The following is a 24,284-nucleotide window of genomic DNA, read 5'->3' as shown; positions in this document are numbered from 1 at the left end:
CTGACATGTCTCGATATTAGCACCAGGCACTAATACCGAGACTCACATAAATCTCGATAATACTCCCCCTCAAGCTGGAGCATAGATGTTAATTATGCCCAACTTGTTACAAATATAATTCACTCTTGCACTCCCCAAAGACTTTGTAAACACATCTGCAAGTTGCTCTCATGTACAAACATGATAAGGAGAATTCAGCCCTTGCTGCAGCTTTTCTCGAATAAAATGACAGTCAACCTCAACATGTTTTGTTCTTTCATAAAACAATGGATTTGAAGCAATATGGACAGTAGCTTGATTGTCACACCACAGTTGCATCGGAGAATCAACAACAAAGCCAAGCTCAGTCAATAACTGTTTTACCCACATTAATTCTCAGGTAGCATGTGCCATAGCCCTATACTCAGACTCTGCACTGGAACGAGCAACTAATGTCTGTTTCTTGCTCTTCCAAGACACCAAGTTCCCTCCAACAAACACACAACAACCTATAGTAGACCTCCTGTCAATCGGAGATCCTATCCAATCAACATTCGAAAAACCCTCTATCCCCCCATGGCCATGATCACTATAGAAAAGACCAAGTCCAAGAGCCTTTTTAAGGTAACGCAAGATATGCACAACAGCCTCCCAATAAGATGTACGAGGAGAAAATAAAAACTGACTCATCATACAAACAGGAAAGGCAATATCAGGCCGAGTCACTGTCAGATAATTTAACTTCCCAAACTAGCCTCCGATACTTCTCAAGATTAGACAAGATATCACCACCATCAATAGTAAGTTTTAAATTAGGATCCATGGGTGTATCTAGAGTTTTAGAACCCAAACATCCATGTCTCTGAGAGAAGATCAAGAATATATTTTCACTGTGAAAGTGAAATTCCTTTCTTCAACTCAACCACTTCCATACCCAAGAAATACTTCAATTTTCCCAGATCCTTCCAACTAGCCTCCGATACTTCTCAAGATTAGACAAGATATCACCACCATCAGCAGTAAGTTTTAAATTAGGATCCATGGGAGTATCTAGAGGTTTAGAACCCAAACATCCATGTCTCTAAGAGAAGATCAAGAATATATTGTCACTGTGAAAGCGAAATTTCTTTCTTCGACTCAACCACTTTCATACCCAAGAAATACTTCAATTTTCCCAGATCCTTTCTTCACCTTGTGAGTTACCCTCCTAGAGTCAATAAATGGTCTGACAACCTTTTTCTGTAGTTCATTCAGATGTATGGAGTCCTTGACCTGTCATGTCCAAGTTGAATTTTCATTATTTTGTTACCTTTGTTGATGACTATTCAAGGGTTACCTGGCTTTATTTAATGCAAAATATTCAGAATTATTTTCCATCTTTTGTGCATTTATGAATAAAGTAAATAATTAGTTTCAGACTCCTTTGTGTATTCTTCGTAGTGACAATGCTAATGAGTATTTTTCTGCCTCTTTTGCTGATTTTATGGTACAACGTGGTATTATTCATCAATCCACTTGTGCTAACACCCCACAACAAAATGGTGTAGCCGAGAGGAAGAATAAACATTTAATGGAAGCCACTCGGTTTCTTTTATTTGAGATGAAAGGGGCTAAACCTTTTTGGGCAGCTATTATTTTGAATGCATGTTATCTCATTAACCGCATGCCTTCGTCTGTTTTACGTGGTGGTATTCCCTTTTTTTTGTTATTTCCTTCTATACCATTGTTTGTTTTACCACCGCAGGTGTTTGGTAGTGTTTGCTTTATTCGTGATCATCGTCCTGGTGCTTCATAGTTGGATCCTAAAGCTCTTAAGTATATGTTTGTTGGTTATTTCCGCACTCAAAAGGGTTATTATTGTTATTTTTTTGAGTTGCAGAAATACTTTGTTATTGTTGATGTTTCCTTCTTTGAATCCACCCCATATAATGGTTCTTCTTTTACTGTGTCTAAGTTAGATGATAATCTTCTCGTTTCTATTGTTCAATCTATTGTTACCCTTGTTCCGCAGGCTACCTCATCACCGATACCTCCTCCTATTGTATTTTAACATCACCGATGGAAAGTATGGGCTCCCCCCGCTTCAACTGCCTCTGCTCCATATACTTCTTCGCCAACTGATCCTGCAATAGGTATTTCTTCTCTCTTGAACCTTCCTTTGATCTTGATATTCCTATTGCTCTTCGTAAAGGTGTTCGGAGTTGTACCCAACACCCCATTTCTAACTTTGTGTCCTATGCTGGTTTGTCTTTCACCTTCCATTCATGTTTGCATACTATTGAAAGCCATCCTATTCCTAAGTTTGTTGCAGAGGCATTATCTCATCCTGGTTGGAGGGCTGCTATGAATGAGGAATTGTTGGCATTGGAAGATGTTATGTGTGTCTCAAATTCTTGGACGCGTTTCGAAGAATGACCCGCTCTGACTTTTTTGGTGATGACCCGAATGGAACTTTTCTTGAGATCTGTGATAGTAAATGAGGGCTTGGGCCGACAGACTGGATCGACCTGGATCCAATGGAGGAGTATTTATGTTCTTTACCCACTTTATTATAAAGTGTGAGAATTTTGGGGTTTTCGATTTAGGGTTTCTAAGAGAGAGCAACAACGCTGTTTTGGGTATTCTTGAGGGGTTTCCATTGTAAATTTCTCTGATTTACATAGTGAAACAGCTTCGTCTTCACCTGTGGATGTAGCACACCATACTGGTGTGTGAACCACGTTAAATCTCTGTGTCATCTTGCTCTATTTTTATTTCTTTTCGTGATTTGATTGGTGTTTTCCTTTAATAAACTGGTATCAGAGCCCTTGGTTGCTTCGATCACTTCATCCATGGCTCCTACATCAATGAAATTCGATATTAACAAGTTCGATGGCAACATTAGCTTCAGCTTATGACAAGTTTGGATGATGGCTATCCTTGCATAGCAAGACTTGAGGGAAGCCCTATTTGAGAAGGCAAAGAAACCTGCAACTATGTCCGAGGAGGAGTGGAACAAGATGGATATTAAAGCCCGTTCGACTATCCAGTTATGTCTTTCACATGACATTTTGTAAGAAGTTCTCTTAGAAAAGACAGTTGCAGAGTTGTGGGTGAAGTTAGAGAACCTGTATCTCACCAAATCTCTCACCAATAGGTTGAGATTAAAGCAACGTTTGTATACCCTTCGTATGGGTGAAGGTAGTTCACTTAAATCCCATATTTCTGATTTTAATTCTATTGTTACTAATTTGAAAGCAGTAGATGTAAAAATTGATGATGAAGATTTAGGAAAGATTCTCGTGGTCCAAACTCCTTCAACTACTTCTCCCAAGAGTCTTCCTTGAACACTACAATGTTCCATTAGTCCAAGAGAGTCTTCTTTGAAGACTACAAAAGCTAAAAGCATCTATGATAAAGTGCAGATCCCTATGTTATCTTTTGGGTTTTCTGTTCTTCTTTTAATTTCAACCATTGGTACATCATTAATATCAAAGGTTGAGATGTTGCAGTCACTTTTAGGGTTTTCTTTATTTACCTATAAAAGGTCTATCTATGTTGCTTATAAGACATTCTAGTTTGAATGAAATAGTATCTTGTTGCTTCAAGCACTCCTGTGAACCAAGTTGAGTTCCTCCTTCTGCAACCAAGTTGAGTTTCAATATTCAATCTTGAAGAATTGAAGAACCTTCGATGACCTCGAAGTGTTGCCTCCATCAACCTTGAAGAGTTGGTAAATCTACCTCCACGAAAGGACCTAGAAGAGTACTTTCTTGGAGTTATTCTCATCCTCACCTATCATGTATCCTTCCCTCTTATTTTCTGGTATTTTTACATACCTATCTCATCTTTTTCAACCCAAAACCAAGTTCATATCATTCCTCTTTCGTTTTTATATTTCACACCAAGTTTGGGAAACTCATTCTATAGTTTTCCAAAAATTCCAGTTTGTACAGTGATCTCACCTTCAGGGCCCCATTTCACTGCTTTTTATTCCTAATTTCAGAAAACTTAAAGAACAAAAATTTTATCCTTATTTTTAAGCTTTCATCTCCAATTGGAATCATCCCAAAACGAGTTATACAAAGAAAGTTTTCAATATTTTTCTGCAACAGTATCAATCTGCCCAGATTTTATATTTTCACTTTTGTAATTGCCATTTTCTCCTTATTCGACTTCGTGCAACCTAACCAAATGTTACACCGTTTTGTATCAGATTTAAGGAGAGACATCATGCCCCCAATAATCCAAGGTGGAAGAGGTGGCCGAGGTGGCCTTGGTAACCACACCACTACCGTCAATGAAGATGCTCTTGCACAGGTCTTACAACAACAACAACAAATGCAAGAACAAATCGAAAACCTTACTCGTGAGGTTCTGAGGCTTCAAGGCAACAACAATAATTCACCACCAAGTTCCTAAGGAGAGAGATCTAATGATTCTTTATCAGAAGATTCCCATATCACACGCACCACGCATATCTATCTACCTATAAAGGGGGAGGGAAAAAAGGGGAGTGAAATGCACAAGAGATCTAATGATTCTTTACCCGGTCATGCGTTTGGGCATGTACCTGTGCCCAAACACAGCCGGACGTGAAATGACTGGCACACCCCTCCATTTTCATGGGGTAAGGTGGTCATTTCGCGTCCAACTGTGTCTGTGCATAGGTACACGCCAAGATGCATGACCGGGTGGCATTCCTTTTTCCTTTATTTATTTATTATTATTTATCTCTATTTTTTATTCATAATTTAAAATGAAGCAGAAGTTTTCCTTATTCCCATCCAACGATGAGTTTGCTCAATATAGATTTTCCTAGATCTCAAATGTAAATGGATAAATACTAGTTAGTCTTTTCAAATATTAGACCTTCTATACTTAAATAATATGATTTGATGAAATTTTATTATCGTTAAAATTTTCATGTCACAAGTACTGATAGATACAAAAGTCTAATATATTCAGCTCATATCGTAAGTACATAATTATGTATTTTTTTAATTTATTAAATTTTACCTTTTTTGAGTTTTCACCTTTCCATGTATTAAAATGCAATAATTAAGAGGGCGATCAAGGCTTCAATTTCCTTTCTCAAATTTTAATTATTTATTTTAGAATAGGAATCTTTTGTGAATTATTTTTTAGGGAAATAGATTGCTATACTCCCTTTGTAGAGATTCTTTTTTACTCTCCTCACATAACAAGTAGTGGGACCCACACTGGTATTTCTCTCTTTTATTCTAATCAAGTGAGCCCGGTGGATGATACCATTTTTCAACCCCTCATTGATTAAAGTGTACAGATTCCTTCTTACACTAGAAATTTTAATACCCATATCTGTTCTTTCGGGTCAATTTAGAACCCCATAGACCTGCACAAAAATTTATGGATTGGTCCACTAGAAAGATTCCTTTGAATCGCTTTAGGCAAGTTGTTTTGTCGAAATTGGACGTTTTGTTCACCAGTCTACCTGGGAGTCCAGTTCCTCTGCATGTTTGTGTAGGTGATCCATTCTCCATTGTTAATATCTATACCTATCACGCGGTTTTGTGGAGCCAAAACTTTATGGACATGTTGTCATAAGTTATTATATATTAGGAATAGTTTCACCTTGCATTAGCTTCCCTCATGCATGTTTATTCTTACACATCAGGGAGAGTGTTGGGAATAGTCTCACATCGATTGTCTAGGACCTTGGGTGTGTTTTCATATACTGTCGAGCCTCTACCTATCAGTTCAAGCTTTTATGTTGAAATCTAACATGATATTGAATCCTCATGTCTTTCCACATGTATTGCCATTACATCTACATGCCCCTCATGCGACTTTCCACATGTACGGTGTCGTCTTATTCCACCTACACGTGAGAGATGTTGGTAATAATTCCACCTCAGTTTAATTTGGGATCTTGAACGCACAACAGAAGTGTGGCTCATGTTTTGGGTGCCATGGATGGTGCAATGGAGGATGAGAACTCATGGGACAACTAGATTTGTGCATAACAAAGGTGTGGTAGTATGGGACCTCATGTCAAGATTGAGTTACATATTCATTGTTGGCCAGTTTGAGTATAAGCACATAGATTCATTGGAAAGAAAAAACTCAAGGACAACAATGTTTGGAGCACATTAAAAGTGTGGGGTAATGGCATGTCATGTCAAACTTGTGTTTCAAATACAGTGTTGTCGGTCTGAGGGTGAGCACACTAGGGAAGGTGTGGCTCACTTTGGCATCCAAAGTGGTGCGGGACTTAGGAACTCCCAATGGCAAAGGAGTAGCTTAGGATGTTGAGTCAAAATTCGGATGAGTTTCTAACCTTGGAGCATTAAGGAAGTACCTATCCAAGAGGGAAACTTTTATGTAATGGGACATAGATGATTGATGGAAGAGGTGTTATGGTGTCAAAGTAGGATATATTCAAGAAGTGTGGTACATCTTGTTTGAAACTAAAGGGTTATTGTACAACAATTGAGTGTGTTACTTGGGTGAATCGAATTAGGGAAGACTGAAGGAAGAGGCATTGTGGTGCTGAAGTTCAGATAGAGATACCAGTAAGTCTGTTATTAAGGTGAGGTGATGCATCTTATTTGAAGCTGCAAGAGTCCTTTGAGATCAGTTGGAACTGTTGGGAAACCAGGTCATGCTATTACATGGAGTAATTGCTTAATAGGGGTACCAATTTAAGGCGTTGGAGCTAAGAGTTGAAGTGTAGACAAGAGCGTCAATGAGATTGAGTGGGGGAAAATATTACAACCAATCTATTGGCACGATCATGACACTTGATGAGACACACGTGGGCATGCATTGTGACTCGATGATGGCTATGGTCTTGACATGGGGTCTGTTGTAGCACCATGGCATCATTTGACACTATGGAAGTATGTGAATATGATTTTCGAGGTAGTTGTTGTCTACTATTGGGAAAGGGAGAAATTCTTAAGAGCTACCTTGAGGAAGGGTAGTACGCCTCACCCTCCTTAGTGCTAATGCATCATATCATGGCATTCTGGCTTTTCATAACAATGCATTTTGTGTTGGGTTGGCTTGGCCACGCATGCACCAGTAGTACAAGCATTCCATAGGTGAGCACTCAGAGTCGAAGTAAGCAATGAGTGTTTTCCATGTAGGTTTGGTTACTAACGTGGACCATGTTCAATGGAAGATGCTAGTATGACGCACTGTCGGGGAGGCAGAGGTCCGGAATTGTGCATGCTACTATTACCAACTATGCATTGATGGCATAGAAGTTTAAGTGGGTAGGCTATCCCATGTCATGTATGCGGGTGTACCCGTCCTAGGCATCAATTGTGCCTTGGACGTGTTTGTATTGTTGTCAATAACTAGCATACCTTATGTGACAGTAATGATTGACATGGGTAAATGTGTCATAGGTTTAGCAAGCCTTCGATATGTATTGTGCCATTTGAGTGGAGTTGTTACTACACTTTGGGCACAAACATGATGATTAGCTTGGTGGTAGTCTTGAGTTGGAGTGGCACTAATGATGGGCTACACCACTGATGGAGTGTTGGATGAGCAGTGAAGCATCAGTATGAGCTAGGTTGAGCAAGCCTCAACATAGCATTATGGCTTGTTTGTAAGAAAAACATTGTATCAGAGACTCATGTGTCTTTCCACGTTTACGATCTTTCTTCCTACATGTGAGAGTATGTTTGAATAATCGCATATCAGTTACTCTAGGACCTTGGGTGTCTTCATATTCTAGTTTGATGACTTCACCTAATAGTTCAAGCCTATAGGGTAACGCCCTGGCCCCATACTAAGCCATGATATTGTATGTTTTGAGGTGGACCCCTCACCATTTTAAAACACACCGTGACCTTGGAGGAGTTCTTGGGGTTATCAATTAGCTCAGTCTCTACCTCATAGGTGATGTGGGACTAAAGAGACTGTACCCTCAACACATCTCCGATTTCTTGCCCAACCTTTAGGGCTCAAAGGATCTGGGTCATTTATTAGGCATGACATCCCCCCTCTTTCAGACACATCGTCCTCACTATGCTCGGCCCCACACTGAGTTTGAGAGTCAGCTCTGATACCATTTTTAACAACTCAGCCCCACACTTAGCGACAATTTGTCCGCTTTGAGGTGAACCTCTTACAATTTTAAAACACTTCATGACCTAGGAGAAGTGTTTGGGGTTATCAACTAGCCTAGTCTCTTCCCCTAGCCAATGTGGGACTAAAGGGCCTGACCCCCCCCCCTCAACGCCTCTCCCGTTTCTTGCTCAACCTTTGGGGCTCAACAAATCAGGGTTGTTTCTTGGCCATGACACATACACACAAAGAAAGAGAGGAGTGGAAAGAAGAACTTTTGATAGAAAGATCAAAATATTCAAAAATGGTCTCTCACGTAAGTGGTGGTGCCATTAGTGGCAGCTAAACATGTGTTGGCAAGTATGAACTAGGGGTGCAACCAAGTCAGGTTGGGCCAAGTTTTTTAGAACCCCTACCAACCTTAAGTCCCTTAAACTCAACCTGATCTGAGGTCGGCCTAGGATAATGAATCCTAGGCCCTAATTGACCCTATTGTGCTAGGTTGGGTCGGTTGACCTTTATTATCCCTGACAGCCCCTACTTTTTTCATTTTAGGGCTACAAAGGATTGTACCAGTGTTGTTTTTTGACAGTATGCATGATATTATTATGTTTAATTATATATAATACATATTTATGTTAAAGGTTCGGGCTGAGCTCGACTCAGCCTTGCCCGACCCAGACCTGGCCTGACCATGGGCTTGGACTGGCTCAATCCACTAGTTTAAGCTAGCTTGGGCTAGTCAGGCCAAACTTGCACCCCTAGTATGAACTAATTCAAACACTCGGGGAGGGCATGCTTACGAAGGAGAAGTTCACTAGGAATGCGGAGATAGGAGAGAATGTTGCCATTAAGATCCACGACAAAGATAAGGTTCTCAATGCCATAGCCATGTTAAACACACAATGCAAATGGCAGTGTATGTATGCTAGTTGTTATTGTTATCAACATAGTGCATGTGTGTTGTTGTCAACACAATGCATATTGGTGAATCACAACGTTAGATACAATGTACAGTGGTAGTCCACGGCAGTTACAGTGGTTAGTACAGCACAGATAACCTTTTGGCTGAGTTGGAAAACATCTAGCATTGCGAGTAGAGATTGGACAGAGTTTCCAACATCCCCAACTATTTCTTATAGCATAAATAGAGGTCCCATAGTGATTGGGAGTCATCCAGTGGCAATTCTGTCATTTATAAACATGACATAGCATGCACATTGTGCTATATGACATGGTAGTGTTCATAACTGAGCTGGACAGTGTAGATGTGCAGTGGGTATTAGTCAGTTGGCAGAGCTATAATGGCAAGTATATGACTTGGCAGTGCAATATGGACACATAGCAGTTGGGTAGTATTTTAGAGGCTTGTGAGCAATCCGGCAGTAGGTGACAGTTCAAAACATCCCATTACAGTGTATATCTATCCTTACATATCCTCTGGAGGTGTTTGGGAAGACACACACTCAATTAGGACATCCAAGCATAGATAGGGGCATTTTGGTCATTTTTCCAAGTCAGGCCATTGTGGTGAAACTCTGAAACTTGTGGAATAGTAAATCTTACTGTTTTACAGCATTGGGCAGTGTATTTGTGCAACAGGTGTGATGCAACACCAAGTAGGAAGAAGAAGAAGCCCTGAACTTAGGGCTTTATTAGGGAGCCATAGATTGGGATTATTATTTTCCAGTTTTTAGATTGAACCGGTTTAGAATTGGTTGCACCCAATTGGTTCAATTGGTCTAATTTAAGTAAAGTGTTCCTATTGTTTAATAGGTCCTTAAATCCTATTGGCTAGTATGGAATCTTCTTTTAAATTAGTTGTTTTAAGTTAGATGTCTTTTAACTTAAGTTAGTAGGGTTAAATAGGTCTTTTACTATTTTAAGTTATTAGTTTTAGTTTAAATTCCTTCCCTTCCACGATTTGTGAAGGAGAAGTCATTAAGTTGTATTAGGATTTGGCATAAAGCCATGTTATAAATAAAGTAAATCATGGAGGGCTCCCCCACATTGGATTTGAATAAAAAAAAGACTGTTTTGCTGCTGGCCGATTGTTGCTGCTGCTGCTACTGTTCCTGCCCCTTTGTGAGTGTATCCTTGTGGATTTCAAGGTGGATAAGGTGGGTGGACTCATAATTCGAGAACTCGCGAGATCTCGTCAAGTTTCTCAGTTTTTCAAAATCCCGAGACGAAACTGCCTACGAGTCTCAAAATGTCAATATCTCTCTGAGATCTCAGTGAGATCTCGCATAAATAAGTGTCTATCTCGAAGAGCTCTCTGTTTGACATAGGAAAATGCCCATCTAGGTCCTTTATATGAGTGCCAGATCTCAAGATCTTGCTGGAAATTCTTGGTATACAAACACCTATCTATGCCAGGAACCAAGATAAACAAGACAGACACTTATTTATGCCTAATATCATTTAAGTAAATGCTTTTGTATTTGTATTTCATTTACTTAAGATATTATTCATAAATAAGCAAATACCCCCTATTTGAATCCAATAAAAATAGTTAAAAAATAAAATTCCAAAAGGAAAAAAAATCAACCCCCTAGTTCAAGAACAAAAACTGGATTTTTGGCGGTGGGTGCAATTTTCAACTTTCTAATGCTGGGGTTTTCCCATATAGATTAAATTGGGACCTTGAGTATCTTCACATGCCAGTTGGTCCTCCACCTAAGAGTTTCATTGCTTGGGTTATAATCTAACATGGTATCAAAACTGCATGTGTTTTTTTACGTGTACAGTCACTCCATCTACATGTCTTTCCATGTATACGGTCGTTTCACCTACACATCCGATGCATGTCTTTGCACTTGGTGGGAGATATTTCTCTCTACTATTCATGGAGGTAGCCTCTTTATTAATAACTATATTTGTCACAAGGCTTCCTGGGGCCAAAACTTTGTTAACATATTGTCATTTCCCTCCATTCAATATTTATTGGGAATAGTCCAACACCAATTGTTTGGGACCTGGAATGTGTATTCAAATACTAGTGGGGCCATCCACATATCAATTCGAGCTTTTTGGGTTGGAATCTAACATATTATTAAAGCCTCATATGTTTTTCCACTTGTACAGTCATTGGGCTTATACGTCCCCTGTCCATCTTTTCACATGTACAATATCTTCTCATTCCACCTACATGTGAGGGGTGTTGGGAATAATTCCACATCAGTTAAATTTGGGACTTTTTTGTGTCTTTATACACCAATTAGTCCATCCATTTAATAGTTAACATTTGAGTTAAAATTTTACATGGTATTAGAGCCCCATGTGTCTTTTCACGTATACGATCATTCCGTGTACATGTCTTTCCATGTGGACAATCATTCCATCTACACGTCTTTCCATGTGTATGATCTAAGGGGTGTTGGCAATAATTCTACATCAGTTAGTCTAGGACCTTGGGTGTCTTTATACCGCGGCGGCTTATGTAGTGGTCGGCCAACTAAAGCTCGCGTTGCTTCGCTTCCCTCCCCCCTTACTGAACTAAAGTAGTCATCGGCCTTCTATAAGCGACTTGTCGAGTCCCATTCAAGCTAGTTGGGGCTTTGCTTCTTGTAGTCAGCCCGTAATGCCTCCCTTCATTTGCTTGCCTCATTCCAGCTGACCGTAGACCACCTTCCTATCCTTTGAATCCTAGACTTCCCATTATAAGCATAACATTATGTATGTTGTTGCTTTGTGACCAGCTGCTGACTTAGAAGCGGACTTTATTAACCAGAGAGAGTTTCCAACGACGATAGGGTAAGAGCCGCTTTTTTCCTCCACCAAATAGTTTAAGCTTTTGGGTTAAAATCTAATGTGGTATCAGAGGCTCATGTGTCTTTCCATATGTACGCTCATTTCTCCTATACGTGAGGGGGTGTTGGGAATAATCTCACATCAACTAATTTGGGACCTCCGATGTCTTTATATACTTATAGACGCTAGATTTTGTCACCACCAAAAAGTTGCAACAACGATAGAATAGATCTCAGCAATTCTCATCGGATATCTTGCTATCAAAAAATTAGGGCTCTTGTTAAAAAAAGAGCAAAATACCCCTGGGGAGGGTATAACCCCCCAAATCTCTTCAGAATGGATCAAAACTCCTAAGGTAGACTTATTTCCTCCTATTTACCTTGAATATAAAATTTGGCGCAAAGGCAACATAGTTTGACCACTTTTTCTTGTAAATTACTATTATGCAACCACAAAATTATCAGAGTCCCATAAGTGCCTGATGCAGATTCATCACCAAATAGGGCTTGTTTCATTGGGAATAAGTCTAGGGTTGGGTTACATACATGTTGAGCCTTTGATCCCATGGGTTTCTAATATAATAAGCCATTTTTATGGGCCTAAAATATGGGTATATAGGTTGCATACAGGATTAGCCCAATACTTAATTTATTTTTATGTTTTTTAATTGAACCGGTTCAAATTGGTTGCATCCAATTGGTTCAATTTAAGTGATCATGTGACTTGGTTAAGTGGTCATGTGATGTAAATTGGGCTGGATTAGGACTCTATAGGTCCAGCCATGTTTTGAGTCTATTTCCTTTAGTATTCTAGTTTCCTAGTCAGTTTAAGTTACCTAATAGGTTAGAGATAGGGTTAGGCCATTCCTTTTTAGTGTCTAAGTCTATTTTTTAGTCTTCTATATAAGTTTGTAAGGGAGGCCAGCATTACACACGAATTTTATTAATAAAAATTAGCTTTATGCTTGCTGCCATTACTGTTACTCTTTGTGAGTGTATATCCTTGTGGATCTCAAGGTGGAAGGGATTGGTGGATCTCCAATCGACTCCTTGCATTGTGAAGATCGGGAGGGCTGCTACTTCTCTCCTTGCATCGTGAAGATCAGGAGACCCCATTGTTCATCTTCAAAGTTGCTGCCATTGAAGACCTACAACAAGTAAGAAATTCTGCAACTGTTCTTCTTCCTTCTAGAAGGTCACATACAAGGTGATTTTCGTGAGAATTCTGCCCAGCCAAATCTAATCATTAGAACCTGTTAAAAATTTGATCGAGTCTTCCTCAAACCCTAAGAGAGACTCGATTCAAATTTCAGCACCATCCACCCAGCCGATGGTCTGAAATTATAGTTTTACCCCTCTCTCCTACTTCTACTAGGAAACCTCCATAACTTCGAATCTGTCCATCAGTTTCAAACCAAACTTTCAGCATACATCCCTTACATCATTGTTGACACTCGATCCAAGTTTCAGCCCCAAACTCCCACTCTAACCCCTTCATCTCCTTGCTCCATTAAAACCCAAACCCAAAACCCTAAAATTCAATTCTATCCAAAATTATAGAATTTCAAAACTCATCCAAACCCTAACCTTTTTATACCATATTGACCCCCTAGACCTTCCCATTAATACCCTATAAACCCCTTTCCCAATATCCAACCCAAACTCTAGGAATTGACCTAAATCCTAGTGTTGTCCATTTGAACCAGGAACCCCTTTTGTTATTTGATCCTGTTGTTTGGCTCCTAGCAGGTCTCCTACCTATCTAGGACTACATAAGTGCCCTTTTATCCTAAATCCCTTCCGAATTGAGATGTAAGTGGATCGAATTAATCGAATATCACAATATAAATTTGCATTTGAATTCATTTCACCAAACCAATATCCGAATTCGGCTCCATATACGGCGGATAAGCAAAACCTTTGTTCGAATTCGAATCCGATTATTTAACTAATATTTGAAATTTGTGGATCTTCGATTCGTAACTTGAATTGTTGCAGAGAGAGGATGTAGCCGCTGCTGGCTATCTCTGAGAGAGAGAGAGTTTTCGGTCATACCTGATCAAGCTTCCCATTAAAGAAATCCCACGAAATGACCAACATGAGAAACCTTTCGAAATGGCCATAACGAGAAACATGGGAATGAGAATCGCAGTGGTGACGAACCCAAAATAAATTACATTTGCAGAGAAAAATGTCTCTGGTGCTCCTCTCTATGGAACATTCAATGGAGTTTGGGGAGATTTTTTTCTGAAATCATAGCTTGGGAATGAGATTTGCATACACCATTTTATTATTCTGCTGCATAGAACAAACCATACATAGCCTTTGATGCATGGAACACAAAAGGGAAACCAAAAGTAAGAAAAGCAGTGAGAGAGCTCCTTTGTCCTTTCCTTTGTTTCAGCAGATGAGAAAACTCTTAGCCTCTGTCTTGAATATGAAAATCCTCAAGGCATGTCTTTGTTGAGTTTGAACGGGCGAGCTTGAGCAGCGAAAATATTTGGATTGTGGAAGAGATGAAGATGGAAAGTGGAACACTCCAGAAGATGAAAAGATAAAAACCTAAAACCATGAAATCAAGATTAAGATGATGACGTCTTGTTCCAATATATTGGTAGCCCCCTTTTAATATGCTCCAGCAGAATGTTGATGGAGCCAATAGGGGCAACCCTGGAGTAAGTGGTGGTGGGGGTATTATTCGGGACTGTGAAGGGTCTGTGATCGCTGCTTTCTCAAGTTTTTATGGTATCTGTTCTAATTCAGTGGCTGAAATGAGAGCCCTTTTGGATGGGTTGCGGCTTTGTACCAACTTAGGATTCTACAGTATTTTGTCAATTCATATTCGGCTTCGATTGTGCGATTTGTCACTCTAGGTGTTTGCATTCATTTCACCTTTCGGGAAAGTAGTCGTACTGCGGATTTTTTGGCTAACCTTGCTTGTGATTCTTTGTGTGATACTTCTTTCCACGATGCCCTTAACATCGCACAGGGCTCAAGCCAGATGGTTAGGGAAGACAAAGTTCGTTTACCAGTTTTCATAATGTAATTTTTTAGCGGGCGGGTTGTTTTTCTTTTTTCCTTTGGAGAGTGAGAGAGTGAGGCTCTTTGGGTTGGGGTAGGGCGAGTTACGTCCCCCTGTGTATGTTTTTTTTTTGTCCCATTTTCTTAATAAAGCTTTAGGGGCCAGCCCGGGTCCCAGATAATATTCGGAATATGAAAAAAAATAATAATAAGATGATGACGTGTGATATTTGGTATTATATATAAATTTCTACTAGGGAATTATGCTATTCTAATAATATGGGCAAGAGATCTCTACGTACTTGGTCGTGTGGTCTCTACACAAGCGTCTGGGCCAATGAGTGAGCACGCTTGGGTATCTACCCAGGGGGTAGAAGCGCCATCTCACGGTGCCCTGTGAGAGGGCGTAGGAAACACCACCGAGTAGAGACCTTTTTCCCTAATAATATTATAAAATATCATTTGGGAAAAGGATTCGTCATTAATGCTCAATTGTAGAAACCCTTGCATGATTTTATAAAAATAATATTAAATTATATTTTATAATTGGATATTTAAATGATTGGTTAATATTGGGTTCTAAAATGAGATGTTTGTATCTGCATCCATTTAAGTTTCGGACGGATTCAAATAGTTTCCGAATATCAATTTTTTTAATATGGATACGAACACGAATCGAATATGAATTTTCGACTATCCGTTTACATCCCTACTTTAGAATGATCTCAAACTTTGCATACCAGTGTGTTTTATTATTATAAATCTATCCTAAACTTTGGTGCAAAGACAGCCTGATTTAGTCATTATTATGCCCTATACTAAACCTCAGACTTCAAGCCTACTTTTGAATATTCTATCAGCCAAATCTATACTCATCTCGATACCTTTCCAACGACACCTAAATCACAAAAATTAAACTTATGTATCAAAAGTTACACCTTCCAAAATATTCGCGCGTAAAAATCACAATTGGACCAGCCCCAGACTGCCATGTGGCACCATCCTAGAGTGTTGCATGGATGTGTCATTGTGGTATCACAAGGAGGGGGACCCTACGATCCCGTAGAGGCACAGGTGCCTTGCCTATAAATAGGAGGCCCCTCCCTTCATTTTACAAGCTTGGGGAGAGGGGGCCCATGCTGAAGAATTTCTTGCAGAGAAGAAGTAGGAAGAGAGAGAAAGAAAAAGGGAAGAAGAGAAGAGGTTGAAACCCTCATTCAATCAATGAAAGAGGTTTTCCTCTCTCCTAAAGTTATCCCATGGCATCCAGAGCTCTGCTAGAATTTCTTCAAATTATCCCCCACAGTAAAAAAGAGTGAAAGCTAAGAGCCCTAAAGGACTGGAGAGAAACTTAGTGAGATTCTCCTTTCAATTCTTCTTTCCCTCAAAGACATCAAGTATTTGAGATTCCCGAAGACCTCAGAGTAGTGTTGGTAAGTGCCAATGGAGTCCAAAAATATTATATTGACCCCCAAACATTTGAGTTGTCACCATTTCCTGGACAAGTGCCTAGCAAGAGGGTAGGTACTCTTTTGTTTGTTTTCTTCTCCTTTTCTTTTATTTGCACATACTGTATATAAATGTGTATGTAAATCTCTTAATCCTACATGTATTTCTTCTCATCGCTACAAGGGTGTTGTCCAAGCATAGTAAGATGACGTATCGTCGCAATCTTGGTACACCTAAGTAATAAGTTGATAACTATTGTTTTTAGCATCATTGCATCATGTTTTGCATCTCATTGCAATCTTGGCTAAAACCAGAGATAGTAAGTCGATGACTATTTAACATACGGTTTGCATCTCCCTCCCCTCCCTCCCCCCCCCCCCACTTTGTTTTTCCCTTCATGACCCTAACACTTGTTCGATCTTAGTTTGAATGGGTTATATATGTACATATATTTTTTAACTAACGATCCGATCCGACGCATTGAGGAGTCGGCACCCGTTCAAATATTTCACAAGTTGCACACACCCTTGTAAATACATGCTCATATCTTATAGGAACACATATGGTCTAGGAAGACTGGCCTCTAGCCAGACAAATTGGTCGGGTGCCTAACATCTTCCTATGTCTGTAACCTGACATGTACTTCAGCCTCTAGGTTGACCAGAAGCCTTATCCATTTGAGTCATTCCTCACCTAGGGGGGACACATTTACAGATTCTAGACCCTTATCTAGGTGGCGATTCCAAAACCCAAAAGAAAGATAAACATCCTTTTCACACCTTTTGCCTTCTCCTTGGAGAGAGAGGGTTAGGACCCCACTAGGTTGAGAACCGAGGGTCTGTCTTTGTACCCATAATACTATATAATTGGCCTCTCCACCTAATAGTTCAAGCTTTGGGTTGGAATCTAACAATATTGGTGAAGCTTGTCAAGGGTCAAATCTGCAATGAGTCATTTATCGAATGGTTAAGATGGACACATTATCCTTCCATGTGGCTCAAATGTATGACCACCATGGTCAATGAGCTACCTATCTATGTGGCTCAAATAGTTAACCACTAGAGGAGCCTATCCAATGGATCGAATAGCCAAATCATCCTTCCACATGTATAGAATAGTCAGTGGTGGAGATAAGCTATTTGTACCTTTGGTACTTGTCAACCAATTTCTTACTTGTAACATATATATTAATTAGGGAGCAGGCAACTCCACTAGACTAAGTAGAAAAATAAAGCTTTCAAAAAATCTAGGACTACCAAGAGTGTGCATTACAATGCTTAAAAAATCAAGGAGGTACATGACAATAAATAGGAGGAGTTATGATTGAATTTAAGTATGTATTTGGCAAGTGGTCAATTCTAATCATTCTTTAGATATCCAATGACAAGAATGGCCACATCACCAATCCACATGGCATAGCTAAGTGGGTCAACCATAAATACGCTATGGATAGGACCATAGTTAGTAAGTTCAGGTATGGCAATAATATGGGAACAAATACGTACGGCAATTAATAGGCTCATATGGTAATAATAAGTTTTCAAAAATCTGGATTAATAAAACGCGTACGACAATGATACAGTATGTGTTTAATACGTTTTCTCCGTAAAAGTCTGAGAGCAAAAATACGGGTTTATCCTAGTAAAAATCAAGGAGCAAACTGTTTCTTTTCTTTTTTCTTTTTTCTTTTTTTGCAACTGAATTCTGATCTCTCATGCCTTTATGAGCACTTAAAACCAATATGGTTTTTCAATTTGAAATCATTTCTCATTCTTTTGGATCTCTACATCTAATATAATTAAGTTTAACAATGTCTATCAAAACAAATGTTGATAGGTAATCCATCAACCACAATCTATCATAGCAAATAATAGCATGTATCAGTCAAAAACCCTCCTAGAGCTGAATAGGCTGCATTCATTTCTGCAAGTCAAGAACCAATTCACTTCTTATTGACTATACTACATAACCAAACAATTGACTGCAAACTAATGCAACTTGGAAGAGCCAAGGTGGGTATTGGTGCCAGCCAGTTGATATCCACCATTATCATGGATTAGGCACTAGGGTCAGAATCCAGGGTTGTTTTTTTTTTAAGGTAAAAGAATCCAGAAAGTTATAGCTAGCACTTGAACGACCTAACAACCTATGCCCTCTCTCACGGTGAGTCCCTTTTTGGTTTCAAAATTCTAATCGAAATGCAGTAGAACCCGAGATCAAGACGATCGGATTGTTTGTTATGTGCGATGGTGGAAGTCCAAACCTTGTTGGACTCTCGGTATTCTCTATTACAGATTTGGAACAAGCTCTTACAGTTCCTTAGGATGCTACACTCTCAGGGAATACCAAATCGAGAAGGAAATGAAGGAGTTTGATTCAATTAGGAAGCTGGGATTTCATGTTTGTGCGTAACCTGCCAATAAGAAATGATAAAACCATGAATCGAAAACAACTAACCTAAATAATAAAATAAAAAAAACCCTAGTTCGTAAAGAATTGCAAATCTATATAAATCTTATCAACTCAAACACACACACAGATGAAAGATACCTGGATTTGATGGATATGGACTAGAACTGGGATTTTCAAGGTTGATCAGAGAACCAGAGTGCTTTCCCTGACTGTGAGAGTAGATGGTTTGCTAGAACTACAGTCTTCGGATTTCAGGTTTGGGGTTTTCTCACTGGCTTTTGGGCTTTTAGGCTTTAGTTTTTTTATTTTGTTTAATTAACACACATAAATCTGTATTAATACGCAATTAATACGGTGTTTCCTCAAAGTCGCGTAGAAAATTAGACTACTTGATAAAACACGGTAATAGTCAGCTTATTGATTCATAAGTTCGGGTACGCGTATTAATACAACAATTAATATGCAAACTTACTAACTATGGATAGGACTGTCTATAAAACCTTTTCGACTGTAAAATATAAATATATGATGATTCTCAAACAAAACAAATCCTTTTCTTAGCAAAGAATGAAATATTTCAAAGCTGAATGTTTTCTTTTATCAAATCTAAAATACATACAAAAAAAAGGGACAATGTGTAAATGCTGATAGTAACTCCTAGTAATAGGTTAGGCCTTGGTATGTTTGACACTAGCTTGAAATTTTCACCTTGAAATTGAAAATAAGTCTGTGCCTCAGGGATTGGAATGGAATTTTCTAGTGTCCATGCCAAATACTTTACCTTAAGGCAGTGAAAACTTAAATAGTCTTTCATATTCTTACATCTCCAATGGTTATGAACCTATTTAGTAAGTAAAGAGAAAATATAGACCATAGTTGGAAAATCAGGTTTTGACTCATGAAAGTCGCCCAAGTTGAGTTAGAAATGGCAAGACCTGGTTAAAGAGTTCGCCCAGTGATAAAAAAAAACCAGACTTGCCGGACTTAAGTCCTATAATCTCTCTCTCTCTCTCTCTCTCAAATATACACACACTCATGGTGAAAATTCTGCTCCTTCCATAATATCAAACACAGTGAGCTTGACGAGGATGCTCTCTCACAGCATATGATCATCAACACCCATCTCCAAATAGAAGAACATGTAGATTTCGATTTCGGCTTCTCATTAGAATTATATCTCTTTTTCAAGCTGAGAGAGGGAGACAAGCGCAAAGGTAGGGTTGCTTTGAGGATGGCATTGAAGATGTTGGTTTGTGTGCATAGAGGATCAGGCAACACGAGCATGGAGAAGTGTCACTTGTGGCAACCCTATAAAAAGAAGAGATCGTTAGGTCTGTCAGGGAGGGGAAGGGGCTGGAACTGAGAATCTTGAGGAAGGAAAGAAGGGGAGAGAAAGAGAGAGAGTGTGTGTGTATGTTCAGGAATATTTAAAGGGGACAGTGGAAAGTAATGTATGTTGAGCCGAGTCAATTCTTTACAGAAATTTATTGAATTCTACTGCTGAAGATTAAAAGTGGTAACGATATAAACTACTCTTACCATACATAAAATAATACTCAAAAAGGAAAAATGAGATCTGAAGGATATCCAACAGTAATGGAAGATAGAGACTAAAAAACTAGGATTTATGCAAGGTTGAGAAAAGGGTAACCGAATATATCTTACTATATTTTATGGCAAGACTATATTCGACTGATAATGTAGAATCCAGTGCAGGGGCTCCCGTCACTACGGTATCTAAGGAGGGTCATAACGTACACCTTGAGTTTAGAATGATCCCAAAAAGAATTTGTTCAAATGTAATGGATTCACTTATTTTCCAAACCCTCCCTTCCCCAAAGGATGATTTTAATTAAGTGAAATATTAGACTTGAAGATGGCTTCTCAAGCAAGCAGTGGCGCCACCAGTGGCAGCCGAACGCATGTTGAGAAGTATGAAACTCGGTTGGACACTAAGGGAGGACATGATTGCGAAAGGTAAAGTTAGCTAGGAATGTAGAGACTGGAGAGAATGTTGCCATTAAGATCCACGACAAAGAGCAGGGGGATCCTATCTCTATTGTATACCCTATACAGTTGGGAATAGCAATCTAAGTTCTTTACCAAAAGGCAAAATAAGACATATTTAACATTTAAAAAAAAATGACTCGTCTTGACCAAGTTTGACTTGCGCAAGTCACCAGGTCTTTGAGGAGAACAAAGCGAGTCAAAAAACCTAATTTTCCAACTATGCTCTTAGACTCAGTACAGTCACCAACCATACCATTATAGAGTGTATGGAGCCAATTTGCCTGTTTCAGCTTTTTTTCTTTTTTTCCTATTTGTTTTTAAGGTTGATGATTGGAAGGATTAAGTTTCAGAATACTCTCACTTCACAATCAATACAATTTGTAGATTCTGATCCCTACACTTACATCAGCTGCAAATATGAGTTTAAACTATATTTAACCAAAAATTTATGTTCTAATGTGGATATAACTGAACTTATATAGGAGTCCAATGCACGAGAAATCTTGATGGTATTTAAAGTCTATGCGTGATTACCTTCAAGGTGTATAGTTATCTAGTGTAATGGTTCAGGTGGCAAATCTTTTCCCCATGATTGGCTTAACCAATACAGACCATTCCAATTCGGTTGCTAACCAAGTCCTTGTGTCAGTTTGATGTTAAACCTACATTTCTTCATAGTAACTTAGAGGAAGAAGGTAAATTCCGTTTGTTTAGAATGGTTCTATGATGCTTAAAGGAATCCCAATGGTCTGCTTTGATAGTCGAAAAAAGTTTTTCTCGTAGGAAAACAAAGTAAGGAATACAAGTAACCCGCAGAGATTAGCAAAGAAACAAGAAGCATATATTGAAAAAAAAACCAAGACAAACTTTGACTCATCCAACCTAGGAATGGGGCTGTTAGCTCCAAGGTTTAAAGTATTGGTATCGGGTATCGTATCGGATAGGTGATTTTAAGAGACGCATCGTATCGGAGAGACGCAAGATACACATGAAAATGTTTAGGATACATGTGAAATACAATTTTTAAGCATATAAACATTATAAATAAGTAATATGTAAAATATAGTTTATAAGAAATGTATCAAGTGTATCGATCACCGATCAGTATCAACTATATCCGGTCACGTATTTACCTTATACAATTGATACTTTTTTTAGATAATGTATCGTACTGTATTGTATCGATACCCTAAAAATAAAGTATATATTGATTAGTATCGATAGATACGTTAAGAGACTTAAAACCTTTTAGCTCTCACAGCTGCAAGACCTACATAAATATTTCTTACCCTTTCCAATGCTCTTATATGAATATTTCAAATCTTAAATGTACCCTTTAATTGCCTGATTGATAAGTAAATTATGGCCCTAGTAATACTTACCACCTATTACATGGTAAACCCCCCTCCCCCCAACACACACACACATAAAAGAATCCAAAAAAAAAAAAAAACTCCTCGGATTCAACCCAAGACCCCAAAAGAAAGTGACGCAGACTAGGGTTTTTCAGGCCCAAGTTGAAACCCTACACTAGACAGCATAAGATCTTGAAGTTTAGGGTTTTTTGGTAATAGAAGTTTAGGGTTTAGGAGTACACAAAAATTAAATCCAAAGACCAAACTATCTCCAGAGGAAAAAAAAATCTTACACCTTGATGGTAGTATATTTTAGCTAAAAATAAACATTTCATTTTAAGTTAGAACATATTAGTTGCTTGATATAGGGAGTCACTAATAAACTAGAGAATTCTTCCATCAGAAAAAAAAAAAAAAAAAAAAAAAAAAAAAAAGAGAATTCTACTTTTGCTCAGCTAACTAGCTAAGTGAGCTTAGCTTTCCTAGCGCTATATTATTTATTAAATGTACGAAATCACTAGAATTGCATGACCAGTGGATCAACGAAGACGAAAGAAAGAATTTGATGGAGGTTTAAAAAGGACATGAGATCATAAAAAATTAATGCGAGCGAAGGGAGAAACAAAAAGTCTTATCATTTCGGTACAAAAACACTGCACTTTTGCGTTGATCCGTAAATCCGTACATCAAGAAATTAATGCGAGCGAAGGTGATCTACAGAAGACAGTATGGGAGAATTTGAAAAAAAAAAAAGTATAAAATTTATGTACGAAACCAATGAGATTGCACCAGTGGATCAACGAAGGTAAAGGCGGAAGACAATTCAGAAGAGAAAGCGAGATCAATACTCAAACCGTACAAAACAGAAACGAATATCAAGAAAATATGAACCGTATCAAAATTAGGAAGAGATTTGCACGCGCGATGGAAATTATATGAATGTGACTATTTAGAGAGAAATGATTAAGAAGCGCGTACCCGGAGTTGCAGAATTCATAGAGTTTTCCCCTAGGAGAGAAGATGATGAGCGCCACTTCGGCATCGCAGAGAACGGAAAGTTCGAAGGCCTTCTTGAGTAGACCGCTCCGACGCTTGGAGAAAGTAACTTGTCTGCTGGTAGCGTTCTCGATTCGTTTCATTTGAGTCTTCCCTCTCACCATCTCTGCAACCTTTTTTCTCTCTTCACTCCCTGATACAGCTGTAGAATCGCAAAACAAATCAATAACAGTAGTTTCGATCTTCTTTTTTGTTGAAAAGTACAGCAGGAAATCACATAACAGATCAAAAAAAAAAAAAAAACCTCGACAATGGCGAAATCTTTCAAATTGTCAGAAATCTCTCCCCAAATAGGAAAAAGAGACGACGAAGCGAAATTTTCACCAAATCAGCCAAAACTCAGACGAAAACGGCTTCTTCTTCACAGCATCCCTAAACGGAAGGAAAGAGATTCCACGAAGCTCAGCCAGAAAATGGAAAAGCTTCCGCTAGAGGATCAAATAACATGGAGACAACTCACACGCGCGAACTCTCTCTGTCTCTCTCTCTCTCTCCCTCTCGCTCGCTCTCTCGCTCTCTCGCTCTCTCGCATACAAACACTTGTTTGTTTTCTAAATTTCCTTTTTAGTTTTTAACTTCTGTATTTTATTTGCTCTTGGTAGTTTTTTTTCTAAAAACAGAAAAGGAAAGACAGGGTTGAGGGAATTTTGATAGAAACAGGAAAGAGATCCCAAAACTCGCTGTTCCTATGTTTTCTAAAATAAAGCAAACAAGATGCGAGAGGGGAAAAGTCATAGTCTAGACTACTAATGGCAGTAAAAATTATCATTGATTTCGTACAAGGTTGGGAACACATCAACATCGTTTCGTACGAATGTATTCGAAACCATCCAATGCAGGAATGACACGTTTTAGATATAAGCGCTCGCCAACCTGTCCAAGTTGCTCCAACCGTTGAGGACTTGGACTGCCCTGGGGAACCCCAGGGGAGGGTCAGGGCTGAGCCATGACCGTGTCACGTGGTATCACTTGTTTTTTTGATAACAATCACGTGGTATCACCGTTTTGTTGTCGCTTTTGCTTTGTTTTTCCGTAAATTTTTAAGGTTAAAAAATTCAATTTAAGAACACTTTTAGAGTTTTAGCTTCTTTTTTTTTTTTTTTTATTGGGACTCGTGTACGGGATTACGAGATTTTCGATTTGGACTCCGCCGCACCCAAAAGGAGCCGGTCGAGTGGTCACCTAAACATCGTTAAATATATGTTTCATT

General features: G+C 38.8%; 1 protein-coding gene across 2 annotated transcripts in view; it reads right to left on the bottom strand.

Moving 5' to 3' along the window:
- The window catches only part of LOC122665172 (MADS-box protein SOC1-like), a 57,038-nt gene extending 33,604 nt beyond the window's left edge, over positions 1-23,434 (bottom strand). For both annotated transcript variants that reach the window (XM_043861246.1, XM_043861247.1), the window contains exons 1-2: positions 23,399-23,434; positions 22,997-23,194 (exon numbers count right to left, since the gene is read on the bottom strand). In XM_043861246.1, coding sequence (XP_043717181.1) covers positions 22,997-23,178 — 182 coding nt within the window. In that variant the 5' untranslated portion in view covers positions 23,179-23,194; positions 23,399-23,434. The remainder of the gene's footprint in view (positions 1-22,996; positions 23,195-23,398) is intronic.
- Between the last annotated feature and the right edge of the window lie 850 nt (positions 23,435-24,284).

This window comes from Telopea speciosissima, chromosome 6 (assembly GCF_018873765.1).
Source record: "Telopea speciosissima isolate NSW1024214 ecotype Mountain lineage chromosome 6, Tspe_v1, whole genome shotgun sequence".
NCBI lineage: Eukaryota > Viridiplantae > Streptophyta > Magnoliopsida > Proteales > Proteaceae > Telopea > Telopea speciosissima.
This window is presented reverse-complemented; position numbering and strand designations above follow the sequence as displayed.